At 33.9% G+C, this 22662-nt stretch overlaps 1 protein-coding gene across 7 annotated transcripts in view; it reads left to right on the top strand.

Moving 5' to 3' along the window:
* DYNC1I2 (dynein cytoplasmic 1 intermediate chain 2) overlaps window positions 1–22662 on the top strand; it is a 63570-nt gene that overhangs the window by 4679 nt on the left and 36229 nt on the right. For all 7 annotated transcript variants that reach the window (XM_004460779.5, XM_023589479.3, XM_071216295.1 and 4 more), the window contains 2 exons: window positions 77–194; window positions 20744–20834. In XM_004460779.5, the coding sequence (XP_004460836.2) occupies window positions 77–194; window positions 20744–20834 (209 nt within the window). The remainder of the gene's footprint in view (window positions 1–76; window positions 195–20743; window positions 20835–22662) is intronic.

Below are 22662 nucleotides of genomic sequence, written 5' to 3'. Positions count from 1 at the left end.
TAAAATGCATTTTTTTTGGCAAACAAAATGTTGTATATCATGTATAAATTTAAGTTTTTAACTTACAAAAATTTAGACTGATCAGAAGAAGGAAGCAGTTGCACCTGTGCAAGAGGAATCAGATCTTGAAAAAAAAAGAAGAGAAGCTGAAGCATTGCTTCAAAGCATGGGGCTAACTCCAGAATCCCCCATTGGTAAGGATAAGAATATATATATTTATAAGAGATAGGTATATTTTCTGTTTAGCTCATATGTAACTGAGATGAGTGAGTTGAGTTGAGTATTTTGCACTTTGCTTTATTTGTGTCCCTTAAAATAATTGGTCTTATTTATTTGGAACTGTTTTTTTTCAGATGTGCTAATATATGATAATTTGGTTTGTTCAAAAGAGCTGCAAGATTAAATTAACATACACTGAACCACCAACTGGCTTTTCTTGTTAAATCAGTTATTTATTTCAACAAGCACTTGTTGAGCAAGTTCTGTGTACCGTACTGTGTTAAGAACAAAGATAACTGTGATTCCTGACAATTCTATGTGACTTTCTGTAGGTTAGAGAGAGAGATAATGAAGTTCTAAAACTATACTAATGTTTAAAGGTGGTTAGGAGCGGAAGGAGAAGCTTCTGCTCTCAATGCTGATAAAAGAAATAATATTGGTAGTTGATTCTGACAGTGATTTGAATTAATCTTGCTTTTTTTCTGTTTTTCTCATTTTTATAATAGCTCATTTTTAAAAGCTAAAGCAGTAGAGGTACTGAGGACAATTATGTTACATATCAGTCAGAAAGCATTAGATGCTTACTTAAAATAGTTCTGTGCTGGGTGCTGTTATATGGTATTTTAATTTGACATGGCCTTTGTCATTTAGGGCCAAAATTTCAGGATCAGTTTGTGGATTAATTTAATCTAGTTCAGGGAACAAATTCTCAGCGTTGGTAACTGCTGTATGTCTGTTGTTGTGAAACTGCAACATAACTGTTCTTAGAGCTTGGATTTCTAAAAGATTTCAAGATGAAAAAACCGGTTCTTCTCGTGGTCTGATTCATTGTTTCTCGCAGTTCTTTTCCTTATTGGTAGAGTCTGAAAACTGAAATACATTAATTTTTATGTCTCTATTAATCTTATGATGCATATTGCAGTTTAAAAAGTAAATGAACCAGAATACTTTGTGCTTATATTAAAAAAAAAAAAAAAAAAAAAAAACCTAGTTAACTAAACCAAATTGCTTGTTAGTTGTATAGGCTTTATTTTTATTTTTATATTTTTTGGAGGTACCGGGGATTGAACCCAAGACCTCATACTTGGGAAGCAGGTTCTTAGCCACTGAGCTATTCTCAGGCTTTAAGTGATGGTTTTATTTTCTGTGCTGTTGGCTTTTGTTTTTCTCCTGTAGGACTTTTTTGTTTTTTCTCCTTCTTTTTCTGACATCAGTGTCAATGAATTCGCTTGCTTATCTTTTTCAGTTCATGATACACTACTATCACTGATTCCTGAAAGACCATTTTTTGCTGGTAGTGTGTGTTTAATCTTTTCCCTCATTTCCCATAGGCAATTCCATTTCCCTTTCCCTCTGTAAGGACCCACCCTTGTTTTTTTAATATATGCCATTTTGGTCCATCCTCCATGTGTTTATATTTTTCAGGGTTTCACATGATACATTTTATATACATAATGGTATCATGTTATATGTCTCATTCTGTTCATTCCTTTTTTCAGTCAGCATTGTTTTTGAGATCTCATGTTGCTACATATAAATCTAGTTATTTCTTTCTGATTGATACATAATATTCTATCATATACCATATTCTTTCTACTTATCCATTCCCCTAGTGAAAGGCACTTAGGTTGCTTTTATTGCTTTTCTTTGTTATCACAAGCAACACCGCCAAGAATATATTCTTTCTCTATGAGGACTGTAGAATAGTTTCTGTGGGGTATATGCCTAAGAACATAACTGCCACGTTATAGTATATAGACTTGCTTCAATTTCTTAGGCTCTGCATATCACTCTCAAGAATGGCTACAAAAGTTTTCCTTTACACTACCAATGCATGAGAGAATAACTTTCACAATATCCACATCATCACTTGATATTGTCAACTTTCTAATTTTTGACAAATTGATAGATATAAAGTGGTATGTCATAATGCTTTAACATGCATTTATCTGATTACAGTGAGTTTGAATGTCTCTTTTTACCACCCAGATTTTCCCTGTTTTATATTACATCTTCATATCCTTTTACCCAGTTACTATTGGTGTTCTTTCTTTACTGATAAAGAGTTCCTTGTATATTTTAGGGAGGACTTTTTTGTCTGTTTTAGTTTTAAAAAATACATTCTCCCGAAATAAATTTTTAAAATAAAGAATAAATAAAAATAGTCATACACATGAAAACAAATTTCCCCTTCACTAATAATAAAAGTGCAAATAAAAGGAGATCCCTTTTTAGCCTATCAAAGTAGGAAAAAAAATTGTGTTTAAATTTAATGTTCTGTATTGGTAAAGATGGGGGAAATAATTTTGCTCATGACCTCTGTGGAGAGAATATATTTTGGTACAGTATGGAAACAAGTTAGAAACATTTCAAAAATGTTTGATTTAATAATTTTGATTTAATTAGATCTAATAATTTTATATCTAGATATAAATCCTTAAAAAATGACCTAGAACATGTACTAGAATGTTCATTACATGGTTGTTTACATTATCAAAAATTGGAAAAAACCTTATTGTCATATGAACAAATAAACTGATGTACACATACAGTGAAATTCTATGAATCATTAAAAATTTCTGGCAAAAAAAATGAATGACATAGAAAGATAGCCTTAGTACTACTTTGTTGTAAAACAAATGTTCTCATTTCATAAAAAATATATATATGCATTAAAAAAATTTTTTAACCCTCTTCCCATTCTGTTACCTGTTAATTCTGTAGTATCCTAGTATCCTTCATTGAACAGACTCTTATATTTTGATGAGGTCACATCTACCAGTTAAAACCCATTTTTGTTTTTAGTCTTTTTTTTTTTTAAAGAAACTCTTTTTATCTTGACACAAATATTTCTCCTATATTTTTTCCTATTAGTCTTATCCTTCACATTTTAGTAATTGGGGTTTATATTTTTGATTATAGTGTGAGGTAGGGATCCAACTTTTTTTTATATAGTTAGCATATTTCTCACTTATTAAATATATCCTTCTTCCCCCCCCCCCCCCACTGATATTTGATGCCACCTTTGTCATACAGTAAGTTCCCATAGTTCTTGGGCATGTCTGGACTCTGTATTCTTACTTTTGGCCTGTCCTATTTAACCCACTGTTTAAATTACTGTGGCTTTGTAGTACATCCTAATATTTCATATAGAAAATGCTCCCCTTTGTTCCTCTTTTTCAAAATAGCACTAGATTCACATATTTCTCCCCCTTAACACAATTAGTTTACCCCCAAAATATTGCTTACTATATATTACATCTAGCTGTTATGTGAACATCTGGATTTAACCAGTGGTTTTCTTGCATTTAACTTGTTCCTCTTCCCTTATATATCCTCCAAACTGGAAATTAGATTAAAAAAACAAAACAAAAACAACTTGGTTAGCTTCAGGTTGAACATCTTTGTCAAGAATATCTCATAAGTGATGCTTTGTATTTCATATCCTCTGATGTCATTTGGCACATGTCTGGTTATCAGACTATCAGTGATGCCAGGATAGATTACTGGATTATGCTAGGTCTTTCTATGATAGTTACATTCTTTCCTTGCTTGTGACCGGCAAGTAATATCTAGGATAAACTACTTTGGTGCCACTTACATATCCATTTCTCTAGCAGTCTTTCACCGTATAGTGGTTTGTTGTTGTTGTTGTTGAGGTTTTTTGTTTGTCTTTTTGAGGTACTGGGGTCTAGAGATTGAACCTGGGACCTTGTATGTGGAAAGCCCGCACTCAACCTCTGAGCCACTTTGGCTTCCCTGAGTTGGTTTTTCCATTTGTTTTTGCTTGTTTGTTTTTGCTTTTTTTCCCTAGGAGGCACCAGGAACTGAACCTGGAACCTCCCATGTGGGAAGCAGGTGCTCAACCACTTGAGCCACATCTGCTCCCTACCGTATACTTTTAATACTCATTGATGATCTTATATAAATCAGTTATTTTATTTGGAATTGCAAAATTGTTTTTATAATTCCGTCATTCCTTTTGTTTTTGTTTCCCTCTTTTTTTAAAAAATTTCATTGAACTGTATCATTCATACATGAACATATGTAAACAGTAAGTATATAATAAAAGTTGTAAACTTACAAAACATCCATAACATCATACAGAGATCCCATATATCAACTCACCACCAACACCTTGCATTGTTGTGAGACTTTTGTTACAAATTATGAAAGAATATCATCAAAATCTTATTACTAAATAGCCCATATTTTACATTTGGGATATTTTCCCTCCAACTCAGTCTATTATTATTTTTTAAATATATTTTTATTATAGAAGTTGTGAACTTACAAAACAAACATGCATATGTGTAGAATTCCCATTCAATACCCCTTCATTAACACACCACAGCATGGTGGAACATTTGTTACAGATTATGAGATAATATCATCAGACAGTTATCACCAACCTTGGTCTATAGTGTACATTTGGTGCACTTTTTCCATACTCCCCCATTATCAACACAGTATGTCTTTGGCATAGATGCATGAATATTACAGTATTGCTGTTAATCATAGTCCATAGGTCACATTTGATGTGTTTTCCCATGCTTTTCCACATTCCCACCACTCTGCAATAGTGATGTACATTTGCTCTAGCTCACAGAGGACACTTGCGTTTTATACCATCAACCACAATTCTCATCTACCTCTGAGTTCACTATGTTATTCAGTCCCTAGATTATTTACTAGCTTTCTTGCAGTTGACCCTTACATCCCTAGTCTGCCCTTACCAGCTATATTGCTATTTATAAACCAGCTGCTACCACTATAATGTATTACCATCAACTCTATCCATTTCCACACTTTTACAGTAAAGTTAATTAAAACTTCTACATTTATTAAGCATCAGTAGTCCTTCTCAGCCCTCCTCTTACCTCCTTTAAGAAGCCACCACCTACCACCAGGTATTGAAAATGTTTTCCTACATTTTCTTCTAGGAGCTTTATGGTTCTTGATTTTATATTTAGGTCTTTAGTCTATTTTTGTGTAAGGTATAAGATAGGGGGCCTCTTTCTTTCTTTTGGTTATGGATTTTCAGTTCTCCCAGCACCATTTGTTGAATAGATTATTCTGCCAAGCTAAATGGGTTTGACAGGCTTGTCAAAAATCCCTTGACCATAGATGTGTGAGTCTTGTTTCTGAACCATCAGTTCAGTTCCATTGGTCTATGTGTCTGTCTTTATGCCAGTACCATGCTGTTTTTACCACTGTAGCTAGGTAATACAATTTAAAGCTTGGAAGCAAGAGTCCCCCAACTTCTTTTTTCCTTTTTAAGATGTTTCTGGCTCTGGGGGACCCGTTACCCTTCCAAGTAAATTTGATAATTGTGTTTTCCATTTGTTTAAAAATTCTGGTGGAATTTTTATTGGTATTGCATTGAGTTTGTATGTCAATTTGGGTAGACTTGACATCTTAATAATATTTAGTCTTCCAATCCATGAGCAAGGAATATTTTTCCAAGTATTTAGTTTTTTTTTAATTTCCTTTAACAATGCAGTGTTGTTTTCTGAATGCAAGTGCTTTACATCCTTTGTTAAGTTTATTCCTAAATATTCCTAAATTAATTCCTAAATTAGTTGCTGTTGTAAATGGAGTTTTTTTCCTTTCTCCCCAGAATGCACATTACTTATGTCTTTTAAAGTCTATTTCATCTGATATAAGTATAGTTACTCTGGCTTTTTTTTTTTTTTTTTTTTTTTGGTACTTCATGTATGGAATATCTTTTTCCAGCCTTTCACTTTCAATCTGTTGGTATCCTTGGGCCTAAAGTGAGTCTCTTGTAGACAGTATACATGGCTCATATTTTCCTATCCATTCCACCAGTCTGTGTCTTTTATCCATTAACGTTCAGTGTTATTACTGTAAAGGGAGTTCTTATTTCACCCATTTTGACCTTTGAGTTTTATCTGTCATATTTTATTTTCACTGTTCTTCTGACACTTTTAGATACTGTTATTGATATTTTAATTTCTAGATTCTCTTCCATGCCCCTCTCATTTTTTTTTTCAGACTATATAGCACACCCTTTAGTATTTCCTGCAAAGTCAGTCTCTTTTTTATAAACTCTGTCAGTTTCTGTTTATCTGTGAATATTCTAAACTTGCCCTCATTTTTGTAAGACAGTCTTGCTGGATATAAGATTCTTGGCTGGAGATTTTTCTCTTGCAGTATTTTAAATATATCATACCACTGCCGTCTTGCCTCTGTGGTTTCTGATGCGAAATTGGCACTTAATCTTATTGGGTATCCCTTATATGTGATGCATTGCTTTTCTCTTGCTCCTCTCAGAATTCTCTCTTTGTCTTTGGCATTTGACATTCTGATCAGTATGTGTCTCTGAGTTGATCTGTTTGGTTTTATTTGAATGAGAGTACATTGTCTTTCTTGGACGTGGATATCTGTGTCCTTCAATAAGGTTGGGAAATTTTTCACCATTTCTTTAAATATTCCTTCTGCCCCTTTTCCCTTCTCTTCTTCTTCTGGGACACCCATGATATGTATGTTTGCACAATAAATGAAATTACAAATACATTGGAATCATATAACAGCAGATATAAGGAGGTAGAAGAAAGGATTGGTGGGCTTGAAGACATGGCCTCTGAAAGCAAACATACGAAAGACAGATGAAGAAAAAATTGAACAAGGTCTTAGGAAACTAAATGATAGTGAGACATGCAAATATACCATGGGCTATCTCCTCAGGTGGCTTGCACCACCAGTGGATGATGGGCACTGGCCTCTGTGGTGTGGAATGCTCTACTCACAAATATTCTGTGCAGATGAGCAGTTTCCTCCTTCCATTCTTTCAAGGATGTTGCAGGTTGTTCCTCTGGTCTCCTGGAGCCCCCACACAGGTGCTTTAGATAGCTCTGGGCAAGTACTAACTGCCCTGTAGCATGAGCTGACTCTTAGAGCTCCTTACTCTGCTGGTTCTCCCAATTCCATCATTCTTACTACATTCATTCACTGAAATTCTTCTGTTAAAAAAAACTTCCCCTTAATAACTGGTTATTCTAAGTGTATTTCCTATTAGAAAAGCAAGGGAGACATGCTAAATTTTTTCACTTTGATTACCAATAGTTACCTCCAGTAGTGGCATATGAATTTTCGCATGTTTTTTTTTTAAGATTTATTTATTTAATTCCCCCCCCATGTCTGTTCTCTGTGTCTATTTGCTGCGTCTTGTTTCTTTGTCTGCTTCTGTTGTCGTCAGTGGCACATAAGTGTGGGCAGCGCCATTCCTGGGCAGGCTGCACTTTCTTTCACGCTGGGTGGCTCTCCTTACGGGTGCACTCCTTGCGTGTGGGGCTCCCCTATGCGGGGGACACCCCTGCGTGGCACGGCACTCCTTGCACGCATCAGCACTACGCATGGGCCAGCTCCACACGGGTCAAGGAGGCCTGGGTTTTGAACCGCGGACCTCCCATGTGGTAGACGGACGCCCTAACCACTGGAACAAGTCTGTTTCCCTGTATTTTTTAATATACCAGTAGATTTGATTAACTCATATTTTATGTAGGATTTTTGTATATATGCTTATAATTGAAATTTGTCTGTAATTTTTTTTTTCTTATACTGTCCCCATTCTGTTTGGCCATTATGGTTATGGTTTTAAAATAAATTGGGCAGCTTTCTTTTTTTCTATTTTGTAGAGTAGCCTTATATAAGATAGGTATTACCTGTTCCTTAAAAAGTTGTTAGAATTCAGCTGACCTCATACATGGGAAGCAAGTGCTGGATTCACATTTTTTAATCTTCATTTTATCTAGAATTATTTTCCACTTTTCATATTTTGCTCAATTGCATTTTCTCCTTTTTTTCCTGCCAGAGCTTTGTCTGCTTTATTATTTTTTTCAAACAATCAACGTTTTAATTTTTCTCACCAAATTTGTTTCTTTTATTGATTTATTTAAAAAAAAAACTTTTTATTTTAAAATAACTTCAAACTTATAGAACAATTGCAAAAATAATACAGACCCCATGCAGTAAACTCCAGCATACCTCCACCACCCCAGATACTCCAATCCACCAATTTTAACATTTTGCCACCTTTGCCATATCATTCTATCATCCATCCATCCGTCTCTCAGTCTTCTGAGCATTTGAAAGTAGGTTGCACATAACATAATCCTTGAACATATACTTCCATGTACATTTCCTATGAACAGGGACATTCACCTAAGTGATTACCTACTTAAGTGCAGTTATCAAGTTCAAGAATTTAACATTGATATAAAGATTGTATACCATATTCCATTTTTTTCTCATGTCCCAATAATGTCTTTTTGAACTTTCTCTCCTCCATTCTTAAATCCTGTCCAGTATCATGTATTGCACTTAATTGTCATTGTCTCTTTTGTTGCTTTCTCTCTTTTTTTATTGTGAGAACTTAGAAACAATGTAAACTTTCGCATCTCAACTACTCCCAAACTTAACATTTAGTGGGATGCATCACATTTGCTATGTTGCAGTACCCTCACCACCTCCATTATAAAAACTTTCTTATCTCCCCAAACAGAAACTCTACAGCAGGGGTTCTTAAAAAGGGGTCTAGGAAAGTGGATGTGGCTCAAGGGGTTGGGCTCCCTTCTACCATGTAGGAGGTCCAAGGTTCAATTCCTGGGGCCTGCTGGTGAAGGCAAACTGGCCAGAGTGGATAGCTGGTCCACACAGAATGTTGGCCTGTGTGGGATGCTGATCCATGCAGGAATACTGGCCCATGTAGGAGAGCTGGCCTGCGCAGGAGTTCTGGCCAGCAAGAAGAGCTGGTGAGGCAAGATGATGCAACAGGAGGAGACGGAGGAGAGACAAGGGAAGATGCAGCATACTAGGTAGCTGAGGCAGCATGGGAGATTGAGCACTTCTCTTCCACTGTGGATGGTTTCAGGGTCATTTCCCAGTACCACCTGAAGAGAGGACAAGCAGACACAGAAGAGCACAGAGCAGACAACAAGCAAAAAACAAGGGAAGACGGGGAGAAATAAACAAATCTTTTAAAAAACAAACAAAAAAGGGGCCCGTGAGCTTGAATTGGAATTCAAAAAAAACATTATTCTTGTGGGGACATATTGGTGCAGGTGTGATATATTTATTAACTGATACACAGTATAATGTGGACTTAGTAAGGGGTCCATAGTTGTCACCTGAGTGGTAATGGGGTCTGTGAAACAAAAAAGGTGAAGAACCCCTACCTTATAGCTATTTTGTATTAATTCCCCATTCCTCCTGCTCCCTGCCCCAATGGCCTATACACTAATTTCTGCCTCTGTGAGCTTGTATATTCTCCAATGTTTTCTTTGTAGTTACCCTGTGACTTACAGTTAACATCCTAAATTTATAACAATCTTGTTTGTTTTGATACTAAGTTAACTTAAATAGTTTACACAGACTATGTTCCTGTATCCCACTATGCTCCCCCCTTTATGTAGCTCTTGTTATATAGATGACATTTTCATACATTGAGTCCAAAACCACTGATTACTTATTACATGTTATGCATTGGATTCTATAGGAAGTAAGAACTGGAGTGACAAATCAAAAATACAGTTGTACTGGCATTTATATTTACCCCTTTCATTACCTTATTGGAGAGCTTTATTTCTTTATGTATCTTTGATCTATTACCTGTTGTCCTTTCCTTTCAACCTGCAGAACCCTCTTTAGCATCTCTTGTAGAACTGGTCTAGTGGTGACAAACTCCCTGAGGTTTTGTTTATCTAGGAATGTCTTAATCTCATCCTCATTTCGAAAGACATTTTTGCCAGATATAGAATTCTTGGTTGTCCAATTTTGAGTTTTCACGGATGTGGCTCAACCAATTGGGCTTCCATCTACCATATAGGCGATTCAGGGTTTGTTCCCCAGGGCCTCCTCCCGGTGAGGAGTGAGCTGGCCCATGCAGAGGGCCAGCCTGTGCGGGAATGTGGCCCCCATGCAGGAGAGCTGCCCTTTGTGGGAATGCCGCCTTGTGCGGGAAAAGCTGCCACGCAGGAGTGTTGGCACATGCAGAGAGCTGACGCAGCAAGATAATGCAGCAAGAGACACAGAGGAGAGAAAATAAGATGATGTGTAATAGAACAGGGTTGAGGTGGTGCAAGAGAGTAATTTCCTCTCTCCCAGTCCAGAAGGTTGCAGGATTGGTTCCTGGAGCTGCCTAATGAGAATACAAACAGACACAGAAGAACACACAGTGAATGGACACAGAGAGCAAACAACGGGGGGAAGGGGGAGGGCGGGGGGAGGAGAAATGAATAAAAATAAGTCTTTTTAAAAAATTTAAAAAATTTTTTTGAGTTTTCAGCACTTTAAGTCTGTCATCCCACTGCTGCCTTGCCTTTATGGTTTCCATTGAGAAATAGGCATTTATTCTTATTGAGGCTACATTGTACATGATATGTTGCTTCTCTTTTGCAGCTTTCTGAATTCTCTATCTTTGGCATTTGACAGTTTGATTGTAATATGCCACAGCGTGGGTCTGCTTGAGTTTATCCTGTTTGGAATTTGTTGAGCATCTTAGATGCATATATTCACATCTTTCATTGAATTTGGGAGGTTTTCAGCCATTATTTCTTTGAATATTTTCTCTGCCCCCTTCTTTCTCTCTCTTCTCTTTCTGGTATCTCATTAAATGCATATATTGGTTCACCTGATAATATCCCACATGTTCCTCAGACTCTGTTTAATTTTCTTTATTCTTTCTTCCTTCTCTTACTTAGATCGGATAATTTCAGTCATCTTATCTCCATGTTCACTGGTTGTTTATTCTGTCAGCTCCAACCTACTCTTGAGTCCTGCTAGGCAATTAGTTCTCTTTGGTTCCTTTTTATTATATAATTTCTATTTCTCTGTTGATATTCTCTTTGTGTTCATCTCTTGTTTTCCTGACATTCTTTAGTACTTTGTCCATGTTTTCCTTTAGCACTTTAAACATATTTAGGACTATTTTTTTAAGTTTTTGTGTGGAATGTCCCAGGTCTGATACTCCTCAGTGATGGTTTCTAATGTCTTAATCTTCTCCTTTGCCTGGGCCATCACTCACTCTTTCTATGTTTTGTAATCTTTTGTTGTTGAAACCTGGAGATTTTTATATTTTAATGTATTAAGACTGAAATGTAGACTCTTAGGCATGTGTTCTCTTAAGCTTGTATCCATCCAACTAGTGTTAAAATAGTGCTTTCCTTGAATGTAAGGAGTTAACAACAATTTTTAAAATGAAAAAAAGAAATTCCTTTCCCAGTCTTTACAGATTGACCTCTGCAAGTGCTCTCCTTCAGGGCTTATCCATATAGTGAGTTTAGAGAATAGCTCTGTAGGAATTTCCCTGGTCCCTTCTATGTGTGTATCTTGTCTTGAGCATGGGCCTTTGGCCACAAGACTTCTCCCATTTAGACAGTTCTGAATGTCTCCTCTTCCCTAGGAAATAATTACCTCATGGTCAGGGCACTGCACTACATGTCCTACAGCTAACCGTTCCTTGCCCCAGGCAGCATGACTTATCTACTTTCCCACATGTGCTGTATGAAAACTTGGTGAGCTGCCTTTTATATGCAGGGCAAGTTCTGGGAGGATAAGTCCCTCAGGCCACCAACACACAGGTCGAGCCAGACGTACTTGGTCACAGTATGCATAAAGGTGACTCTGCTCCCTCCCTGAACTGAGACCAGGGATCTGGGCACGGTGGGTGTGGGCCAGCTCTAGATTGAGCTGGTGAGGGGTAGGAAGGGACCAGCCAGAGAGCCATAAAATCATACTGCTTTTAAGTAACCTTTTTCTTTACTCACTGTTTGCCCTGTTACTGCAGTCCTTTAATTGTTTTCTGGAGCTTTAAGAAAAATGTTTCTGCCAGTTTCTGCTGGTTCAAAGCTTCTGTGGGGAAAGAGAACCCTGAAACTTCTCATTTCACCATCAATTGATATAGACCATATTTTCGTCTGAATTTGGGTGTAAAGTGTTCATATTGTATCTTAGGTTTCAAACTTTGTGCTCAAAGACAAAGGAAGTATAATTAGCCCTTTTGCGTTTTTTCTTGTCTGCCTGCATTCTTTTTATCCTTATGATAAAACTCAAATTTCCTATTCAAGTATAGCGAGTATGTTATTCAGACACATGAAGAAACTGTAGACTAACCACAGTATAAAAAGTTGAAATTAAGTTAACCTGAACATTCCTCAGAATTATTTACCTTTGACTTATTACTGAATGTTATTTGTGGTATGTATTGTGCAGTATTTTAATGTACACAGATGATAGGAAACGAGGAGGACTGTTGAGGCAGAAGAAAAGTGAGCAGAGGCATGAAAGGTGAAAAGGTTAAGGTATGCACAGAGAAGTAGCAAGTGACTGGAGCACACAAGGTGTAGCTGACAGAGTGGGAGGAGAAAGAGAATACTAGAAATACAGGGAGAGACCAAATTGTGGAGGAACTGTTGGGAGATCACATAAAGGTTTCTCACATATGGAGTGATATAATCAGAATTCATAACCTTGGCTTATTTAGGTAGGCCAGTGTGGCTATATCATAATGAGCAAGAGGAAGCAGAAGAGTGGAAGTGTGAGGTGTAGGCAGAGGTTGGATTATGTAGGGTATCAGACATGTTGGAAAGAGTTTTAATAAGAGGGGTTTAAGCAGTAGAGTATCTTAGATAGGACATTAACTGACTATGAAGATGGAAGACTGCCTTGTTTTATCAAAGGAAGCAGCATCTCTTATTTGCAACTATAACCAACCTTCAGTTACCACAATTTTCTAGCCTCTCTTAGGTAAATTGGTTTTTGGGAAATGGCTCTGGGGAAAGTTGAATTAAGGGAGAGATATCTAATAAACCATGTCTAGCCAATAACCGATTGATTTTATTTTACTATATTGAAACTAGAAAAAAAGTTTTTTACCTGAAATAAATATTGTAGTGTTAGTTCTGCATTTTTATACTCGTGTGGCATGTGCACATGCAGGGGTTCTTACACTTCTCAGAATGTAGCAGCAGATAGTTTTATAACATTCAACATCAGCATGTCTTTACATTTTAGGATTATTCAAAATTATACTTTACAACTTTCCCAGTTTTCACTGTTCAGCATCTGTGCAAATTGCCATTTTCGGCAAACATTTAAAAATTTAGGTTTTCCCATGGTCCACCATCCTTACCAACCTTTTTTCAGACAGTTACCCACTGCACTCAGAACATGCTACATCAAAATAAAAAGACCACACTATACTTGCATTATTTAATAAGTATATCACATCCACACTAACACATCCCCTTTAAACATTAAACATTAAGTACATTAAAAAGAATGCTTTTAAATGCATAAAATAAAATTACAAAGGAAATCAGTTACATATATTGAAATAAAGTTAATAAAATAAAAAGCATATGATATACTATACCTATGTGCTTCTTTCTTAACATAATAAATAATAATCCAATACATCAAAAATATAGGAAAGTTAAAGTTAAATTTATTTTTTAAAGACATGTCTGTGTGCAGACTGTTGTTTATACTGAAAAAGAGCATTAAACTGTGGTGTAGTATTTGACAAGTCAACATGCATATCATGTTGGACATCTAATCAAGTTGATTTTTTTTCAATTCAAGCTCACGGGGACCCCCTGAAATCTCCCCTGATTAAGAATCCCTGCTCTCAAGGAGGATGCAAAGTCATTTCCTTGTTAATTTTCTTTATGTTAATTTTTTTGTCTGTGAGTGTAGATATGAAAAGGGGGAAAGAGGAAGAATGATACCTCTAAACCTCAAACTGTTTATTCATATTGCTTAATTTAACCATGAAGAGATAATTTAGTAAGTTACTTTTTTTAAAATAAAAAATTACTTCATTTAGTGAATGTGGTTAGCTGAAGATTTTAAAGAATTTTTAAGTTTTATGTATCTAAATTAATTACTAAAGGAAGAGTGGGGAGAGCAGCATATTTTATCTCCCATTATTTTATAAATAGAATAGATTATTGATAATTACCAGAATAAATTATTGCAGAATAATAATTATGGCATGATTTGCAACAAGTTTTTTTGAGGGAGAAAGTAGTATGGTCCTCTTGATCAAATATTAATTTATCCATTATAAACTTAGCTATTTCACTTGAGAATTTTTAGTTGTCAGTAATTAGAAAGGAGATTTAATTCTGGTGAGGATAGAACAGGGTGGGGTGCGATTAAACAGGTGTGCTTTGTAAAAGAAGGTAGTTGTCATTGTATTAATTTATTTTAACTCATGGTATTTAATTGAAATTTTAAGTAATTTAAAGATATGATATTATGTTTATCAAAGCAGGACAAGCTGAGTAATATTGAATTAAGAGTCTCTTCAGGCACGTCTCTCTGTTGAGCACACCGTCCTCATGCCTTGAGTGTATACTTGGTCCTTACTAAACTCTTTTCTAACTTCCTTAAAAAAAAACACGACTGTTCAGATGGCTAGGGAAATGAAAAAAAGGTCTGTTTTTAGCATGTAAGTGTCCAAGTCAGATCCAGACATCTTTTTCCTTTCTTTTAAATTCTTTATTTCTAAGTCATTTTACTTATCTTGTTAGTAGATTTGCCATTGTAATGGAAGGATTAAAGGCTTTATGAAGATCTCACACCTTTAGAGAATTAGGTTAAGTGCATTTCAGAGTCCTTAAAACATAGGCCCCTATGTATCTTCAAAAAAACACAATAAAAAAAGTTTAACAAAAAAAAACTAAGGAAAAAAAAACACGGAGGCCTAAAGATCCAGTATTTATGTCCAGTGTTTTTCTAATGTTTGGCCTGTAGAATACAGTGGCTATCAAACTTTTTTGACATTAATTCCCAGTGAAAATACATTTTATATCATGATGCAGGGTAGATACATGTTTTCTTTTCACTAGAAAGTATATTGCTTATTTAGTAATTATTTTTAAATTGTAGAAATTAAACACTTCTAGAATACACAAGAGGATTTATTTTAAACATCGATCTTATTTTTTTCTAAAATGGAATTTTTTTCCCTTTTTAAAATTTTACTGAAAATAACATTAAAAAAAAAAGATAGAGTTACTATAGCCCATCTTAACTTACCTTCACTATTAGCTTCTTATTTATTTGATCATTTGACTGCTTTTTGCTTGAGTTCCTTAATAGCAAGGACACTATTACAGTTTAAGTTTCATGTCTTTCCACTTAGTAATGCCAAGTAAAAAAATCCTCCTTTAGAAAAACAACAAAATTTTGTTTAAATTTTAGGGAAGTGTATAGTGAAAATTGAAATTTGAACATTTCATTAAAAATTAATTGTTCATTAACTTTTTTTTTACTAAAACTTAAGTGACCAGTCTTTAAGAAGTTAATTTTTAAGTACGGCTGTAAAGACGTGTTGTACCAAATTTGGAGTTCTTTCCCATGAAATACCAAAAAAAAAAGAAAAAAAAAGAATGAATCTTTTTGTATGCATGACTACTGTTTTAACCATCTGATAAAGAAATGAAAAGAGGTATTGGCAATTACTCTGAAACCAGAGCCTGTAATCAGGAAGGCATAGTACATTGATTACTATGTTAAAAATAAGTTTATTATCTGGATTTTCTTTTATTGAGAAGAAACAAAAGAAGGTTGCTAGGCATAATAAATATTGCTTTGTTATTTTTCTTTTCCTCTCTTAGTGACTTGCAGCTCTGGAATATTTTTAAATCGAATTTTTAGATAGAATGCTTTCCATGTTACCAAGTCATTCTTGCAAGGGTAGCCTAATTTTAATTAATTGTTCCATGAAGGGGAATATTCATTCCTTACAGTATTTGAATACCACACAATTGTTTGTATGTAAGTTTAATTTTTATTCTTTCAAATGTTTAAGACCATTTTTAAGTAAAGCATTCTGCTAGACTAATTTTTGGGAAAATTTTTATGACTTAGTCTGCTAGATAATAGGTAGGGTAGATAGTAATTAATATGCCTTATTTTGTCAAAGCAAGTAGGTCTCTATGAAACATTTCCCTTTATTGATTCTGAAAATTTATTCCTTTGATTAACATTTACATTTTGAAAATTTCTGTTGAAATAAAAATAATATTTGATATTAAACACAGATATTTCCAAATAACATTTAAAATAACTTAAAAAAAATTACCGTGACCCTTAAATTAATGATCAACATTTTTTTTTATTTTTATTTTTTTAAAATTATTTATTTATTTATTTATTTGAATTACATTATGAAAAATATGAGGTCCCATTCAACCCCACCGCCCCCGCCCCCCACTCCCCCCACAGCAACATGATCAACATTTTTTAACATCAGTTATTTCTTTGGGAGCTTGTTATCAAAAGGATGAGATTTGGTGCCTACTGCCTACCTAAAGAAGTAAAAGTCTAATGGAAAATCTCATAAATATTTACATATAAATTCAGATGTTATGAACATTAAAATGTTAACTGTATAGTTCCCAATATTGGGACATGTATATAAATAGGAACAAGGACGTGAGTTTATGAATACCAGTTATCTGATATGGCTAATCTAGAATTATTTCATAACACTATTTGAGAATTATTTTGAAGGAAAATCATGATTTAATGGAAAGGTAATCTAGCTACGAGAGACAGATAACTAAGGTTTATCAAAGGAAAAGAAAAAGCATTTCAGGGATAGCAAACAAAGATGGTAGTTTCCTTGCTCTTGATTACATTGAAGAGAATGAAGGAAATGAAACATGTCGGGGAGATTAGTGAGGCTATGTTAACTTCTTTATCAGAAGGACTATTTCAGAGTTAAGGTTGAAAGTATCTTTCAAAAGGAGAAAAAAGAGTATTTAAATATTAATATTCCAGGATAGGGAGCACTTCCGTCCACCAGGGGGCATAATTGTAACACTGGCTGTGTTTGAATACTTTATCATAGATTGATGAGCTGGAAGAGACCCCACAACTTAGGGGTCTTGTTTTCTAAATACTCCTACTGCCTACATTCACTTTCCTTGGCTGTCTGCTTTTCTAGGGCCTTCTTCCTGGCAAAGGGTTTCTTGTGCTTGAAAAATAATTGGGCTGTTTGCCATCCTTCCTCCCTGAGACTTCTGTGTGGGTTCTCTGTGATTGAACACAACTTAATTCTAATCTAGGTGCATTCCCAGGTCCTTTGTGGTTTAAAAATATTCCATTTGTTTCTTCACAGGCCAAAAGGCAGCAGTGTTAATTTTATATCCTTGGGAGGCCAAGGTCTAAGCTGGACAGGAAAGATCATCTTGGTTGGCTTTTCCTCCTAAAACATTAATGTCAGAGTCTTTCAGTATTACTTTCATGACCAGTACATGTCATTCTATATATGTATATATACATATATACATATATAGAATATGTAAATATATAATTTAAAAATAGCTTTATTGTGATATAGTTCATATACCGTACAATTCACCCATTTAAAGTAAAAAATTCAGTGATTTTTAGTATATTCATAGATATGTACCACCATCACCAGTCAATTTTAGAACTTTATATCACTTCAAGAAGAAATTCTGTATACATTTGCTGTCACACCGACTTCTACCACTTCTCCCAATCCCTAAGCAACTGCTAAACTCCTTTCTCTCTCTATATTTCCCTGTAGATTTGTTTTTCACTTTACTGATTCTCACAGAAGGAAATAGGTATCTTTGTTCTAAACTTCTTAGAAGCTTAAGTTCATTCACATATTCACATGTGTTGATATTAATTCCTCTGTTTTGTACCATTTAAAGTCTTGTTTTGGGGCTATTTTATATACAGAACTGTGGCATAAAGGTACTCTAAGCAAATGACATCTCAAATACTTGGCAAAGGCTACTTAATAATGGCTTATGCTATTTTCAAATCAGGTTGGACTCTTAAGCCAACTTTAAAAATGAACTCTAGAATTGAGTCTTTTCTGAGATTTGAGAAGCTATGAGTTGCTCAGATTTTTTGTTTTGCTTTGTTTTTTTTTTTTTACCTCTCTGAATACACACTTTGATTTGTTTTCAGGGCCGTTTGTTGAAGTCTTAGTGTATAGTGGCACGGCCTTATTGTGCAATTACTATCTTTGATTTCTAGACTAATTGGGTTAAAATGAGGTAGTCACCAAATAACACTGCCTTTTTTTCCATTAACGTTCCTCTTTTTTCAGTGATAGTAATTTTCTTTTTCCAGGTTTCTTAGTTCTGTGATATGTGCTATTTATTATTGCAAGATGAAGTTGGTAGACCAGCTGATAACTTAGAATCCTTTCCTTTATGAGTCCTCTGTCAGCTAGCTTGAAAACTATCTTTTGGCAGAAAAAAAATATGGTTCTGGGATGGAGATTTTTATCAAATTAAGAATTTGAGGTTGTGATTTGTTTTGCCTCTCTTTGGTTGTGATAATTTGGCAGCCTTACTCCTTGCCTGATTTATTTATTTTTATTTCTGTTATTTTTATTTCAGAACTGGTTAGGTTAATACATTTTTTGATGTATATATAATTACTAGCTCATCTATTCCTAGAAAGAATTTGATGTAACATTTTTTAAAAAATCAGCCTTAACCAAGTAATATACTGTTGAAGTTGTAGAATGAATCACTGATACTTTAAGTCACCAGAAAGAGTGAAAAAATGTTAAACTCAAAAAGGAATTTTATAGTTCATCACAAATAATTTTATCAATACGAATACTACTGCTATTTTTCTCCAATATTTCTGACATATGTACTTGGAAAGAATATTTACCTAAATATGAAATTAAGTATACAATTTAAAGAATATAAAATTTCTTCTTTGAAAATCCTTAATTTGAAAACATTATATTAACTCACTATATTTTAATTTAATAAACACTTATTCACATTTATACCATTCAAGAGAAGCAACTGTTAGGTATTACTTTTTATTCCTGTACCAGTCAGGACTTACACTAGGGACAATCTCACAGTGAGAGATGGGCAAAAAGATGAGGAAATATACCCTAAGAGAAGTTAGGGAACATTCATATTCTTGTCCTTCAGATACAAGTCAGTTTTAGTTATTTTGAGCTATGTATACAGCACTTAGCACATGTGAACTATATGAAGCTATCTGGTCTTAAAAAATTTTTTTTGTAGAGTTAATCAACCAATTAGAACCATGGTTATGTTTTTATAGTCCTTCAAATTTAAGTAAGCATTAACCACTGTATCTCAGGAAACAAACATTCTATGATTTTTTTTTTCTTTTTATCTTATTATTAGCTACCAATATTATTTGCCATTGGAATAAAAGGGATAATCAGTTTTGTACCTGTGTTCAAGATATGATTCATCATACTATGTTTGTACATTTTGTTATATTAGGAAACCCATTGTTTTATTGCTTTACAGTATATACTCTTACACATGTGTAAACATTTAAACTTAATTTTCAGGTGATAATGACTGTGACTATTCCAAATATACAGACTTTTAATTAAATGCATGTTTATTTAGATTAGTTCCTATGTAATGAGGAACTTACCTTCTTTTGAGTATATTATTAAAAGAAAGGCTTGCAGCTCAGCACAAAATATATATTGAAAAATTATTTTAAAAAGAATCTTGGGAGTGGGGACATTTATAGTAAAATTTAACCAGAAGATGGCAGTGATGATCCTCCTGTACTCCTCCAACGGTAATCAAAAATTTTTACAAATGTAAAGCATGAAAATGCACGTTGACTGTTGTTATATAATGTTAAAAGTTAACAGTTTAGGGACAAGCATTTGCTCTGTTTTATATACTATGAAAATTGTGTATTTTTCTATAAGAAGGGATTAAGAATATTTTGGGTGTCTGTATCTTTGTCTGTACACTTCAGTTTTTTCTGAATACTGGGGTAAGGATGTTATCATAAGTCTTGCCTTAAGTTGCATGCATCATTTTATGTTATGCATTTTGTCTAGAGGGCATGTTGTTTTATGACCTGTTTGCATTTTTCACCCAAATTGCTGGAAACTAATGGACATTTTAAAGGAGCCATTCCTTTAGCCACAGTCATTTTTCTAAATTAGCCTTTTTTTGGTGGGGCACGGAATGAAGTAATTTTAAACATTAATTTTTGAAAGGAAAAAGTTGTTAGACAGAAATTAACATTTAAAAATAAATATCAGAAAACCAGAGATTAAATGATATAATAAAGCATATTTGGGTTTTAATAATGGGAGCAATCATAAATAATACTTATAACCTATTGACCTTAAAAGAAGTTAGAAAAGGGAGAAGGAATGCTCTCCTTTGAAAATTAGTGCCCACATTTGGTGATGGCTGAAATAAAGATGCATCCTTTCATAATCTTGCTTTTTTTAATTTTTAATATATAACCCAAATGCATTTTGCCAAAGAAATTGCATGAATCTTTAGCATGCATTGTTAACTTTGTCTTTTCCCTCTTCTTTCTACTGTTCATTTCCATTCATGTATTTTTGGTTTGCCATTTTTTTTTCTTTTTTGTTAATTACTTCATGTCAAATTACTTTTGAAACGTCATTAAGCTGAGCAACCTCTCCGTGTAGTAACAGCGGATACCTGTCTATTTCACTATTTAGTCCCTCCTCCTATGTCTCCATCCTCCAAATCTGTGAGCACTCCAAGTGAAGCTGGAAGTCAAGACTCTGGAGATGGTGCCGTGGGATCTAGGTATAGTAATTTTCTTTAAATATTTTAATGATTAAATGCATTTAGAGCCCAGGTACCATTGATGCTTTAGAGGGACTCTAAAATAGTTATTTCTACCTAATGTTTTGAAATCTAAATGGCATGGATATTATCTTTTGTAAATTAGGGGGAAATGTATAATATTTTAACTGTCACACTTGATTAACTTAGTACTTAACAGTTAACTGATTTTATGTTCTTTTATATTACAAATAGAGGTGTTAATGCATTTTAAATGTTTCTGTTTAATCAAACTTGATATTGGTTATTACATTAATGTTTTGGCTATAAAGGGTGTAAAACCAGAGGAAAAGCTGGAGAGTGTTTACTGCCAGACTTTCTTAAATTTGCATCTTCCTTGTGTAATATGTTTCAGGTTCATTTTAGGATCCAGCATATAATTGGGACTTGTTTTTCAAAAGTTCAGTGAGGTTTCAGCTTCCTCTGAAGATTGCATTAGGAAAAATGTTACTTATTACTCTTTGACACACACACATGCAATCATAGCAAATCTTTATTTAATGGCATCATACTTTTTTGACAGCTGAAATGAGATTAAGCAGAGTGAATAAAAATCTTCAACAAATTCAGAATTCTTAATCTTTTTCATGCCTGAGCCCCTCTGGTTGAAGTTAGAAACAAGTATTGATTTAAAAGAGAGAGTAAGAAAAAAAAAGTAAGGTGACTAGATAATCTGTAAGCTCAATGCTTTAATCAGTTCCTAATAATCATCAAGTTATTGTTAATAATTAGAAGGCACAAAAGACATACAAGTTTGAATGTGAGATGTGTTTTCAAAACTGTTTTGTATACAGAACCAATGTTGCAAATTTAAGCATTGGAGGTAAGTGATATAACTTTCATTGAAAACAAAACAGAGCTTTCTTTTTCAATATAATATCACTTATAAAATAGTATATGTTATAGATTAAACACCAAATTTCTTTAATCTAAATTCATTTTTAGAGCTGAAATTGTTTCATATGTCTGTATTTTTATACAAAATATTAGTATTCCTTTTTTTAATAAGCAAGTGATATTTTCAAGTCAAGGATTTTTTTTTCTCATTTTGCAGCATTACTGTAATAAAATTATTTCCCCTAATAAAAAACTATTTATTAAATTTCTTTATTTCACATTGTACATTATTTTATGTACATACTATACTGTGTTCGTTTCTGAACTCACTGTTCCTGAATTTGAATAGGAATAAAAGATTATTTTAGTGTAATATCAGCAGGTTTACTTTCAAAAGTACTATGTAACATATACCTGATTTTTTAAGTTAGTAACAAAACATGTTCTAAATTACATAGGCAGTCTAGAGATTATTAGAGACCCTTTGGAATATTGTAACATAGGTCAAGAAAGAAAATATTTGTGTATAAGCAAATTTCATCAAATTGCCAACTTTGTGTTAGTTACTGTAGGCCACCACAGAAAATAAAATGTTCATGGCCCTTGCCTTCATAGAACTTTCATTCTAGTGATTATATTGTTAATTGAAAGATACTATTTATTTTATCGAAAAACTCTGAGGATAGTGTGCTAGCCTGTGTTCAGTTTAAAGTGTAGATTTTTATTGATGAATTGAAAAAGAAGAAAACAGGTAGTTTAATATCTTTTGGGTATTTTGTTCTTATTAGAGAATTACTTCATTAGAAAATGAATATAAAATTAAAGTTTCTTTCATATTTAACAGGAGAGGGGAAAAAAATCCTCTTTTTAAATGAAGGTGACCTTATATCCTTTAAATCTTAATACCATACATGGTTTGTCATCTTTGAGAGCAAGACTCATTTTGAAAAAC

Source organism: Dasypus novemcinctus, chromosome 7, assembly GCF_030445035.2.
Source record: "Dasypus novemcinctus isolate mDasNov1 chromosome 7, mDasNov1.1.hap2, whole genome shotgun sequence".
NCBI classification, from domain to species: Eukaryota; Metazoa; Chordata; class Mammalia; order Cingulata; family Dasypodidae; genus Dasypus; species Dasypus novemcinctus.
This window is presented reverse-complemented; position numbering and strand designations above follow the sequence as displayed.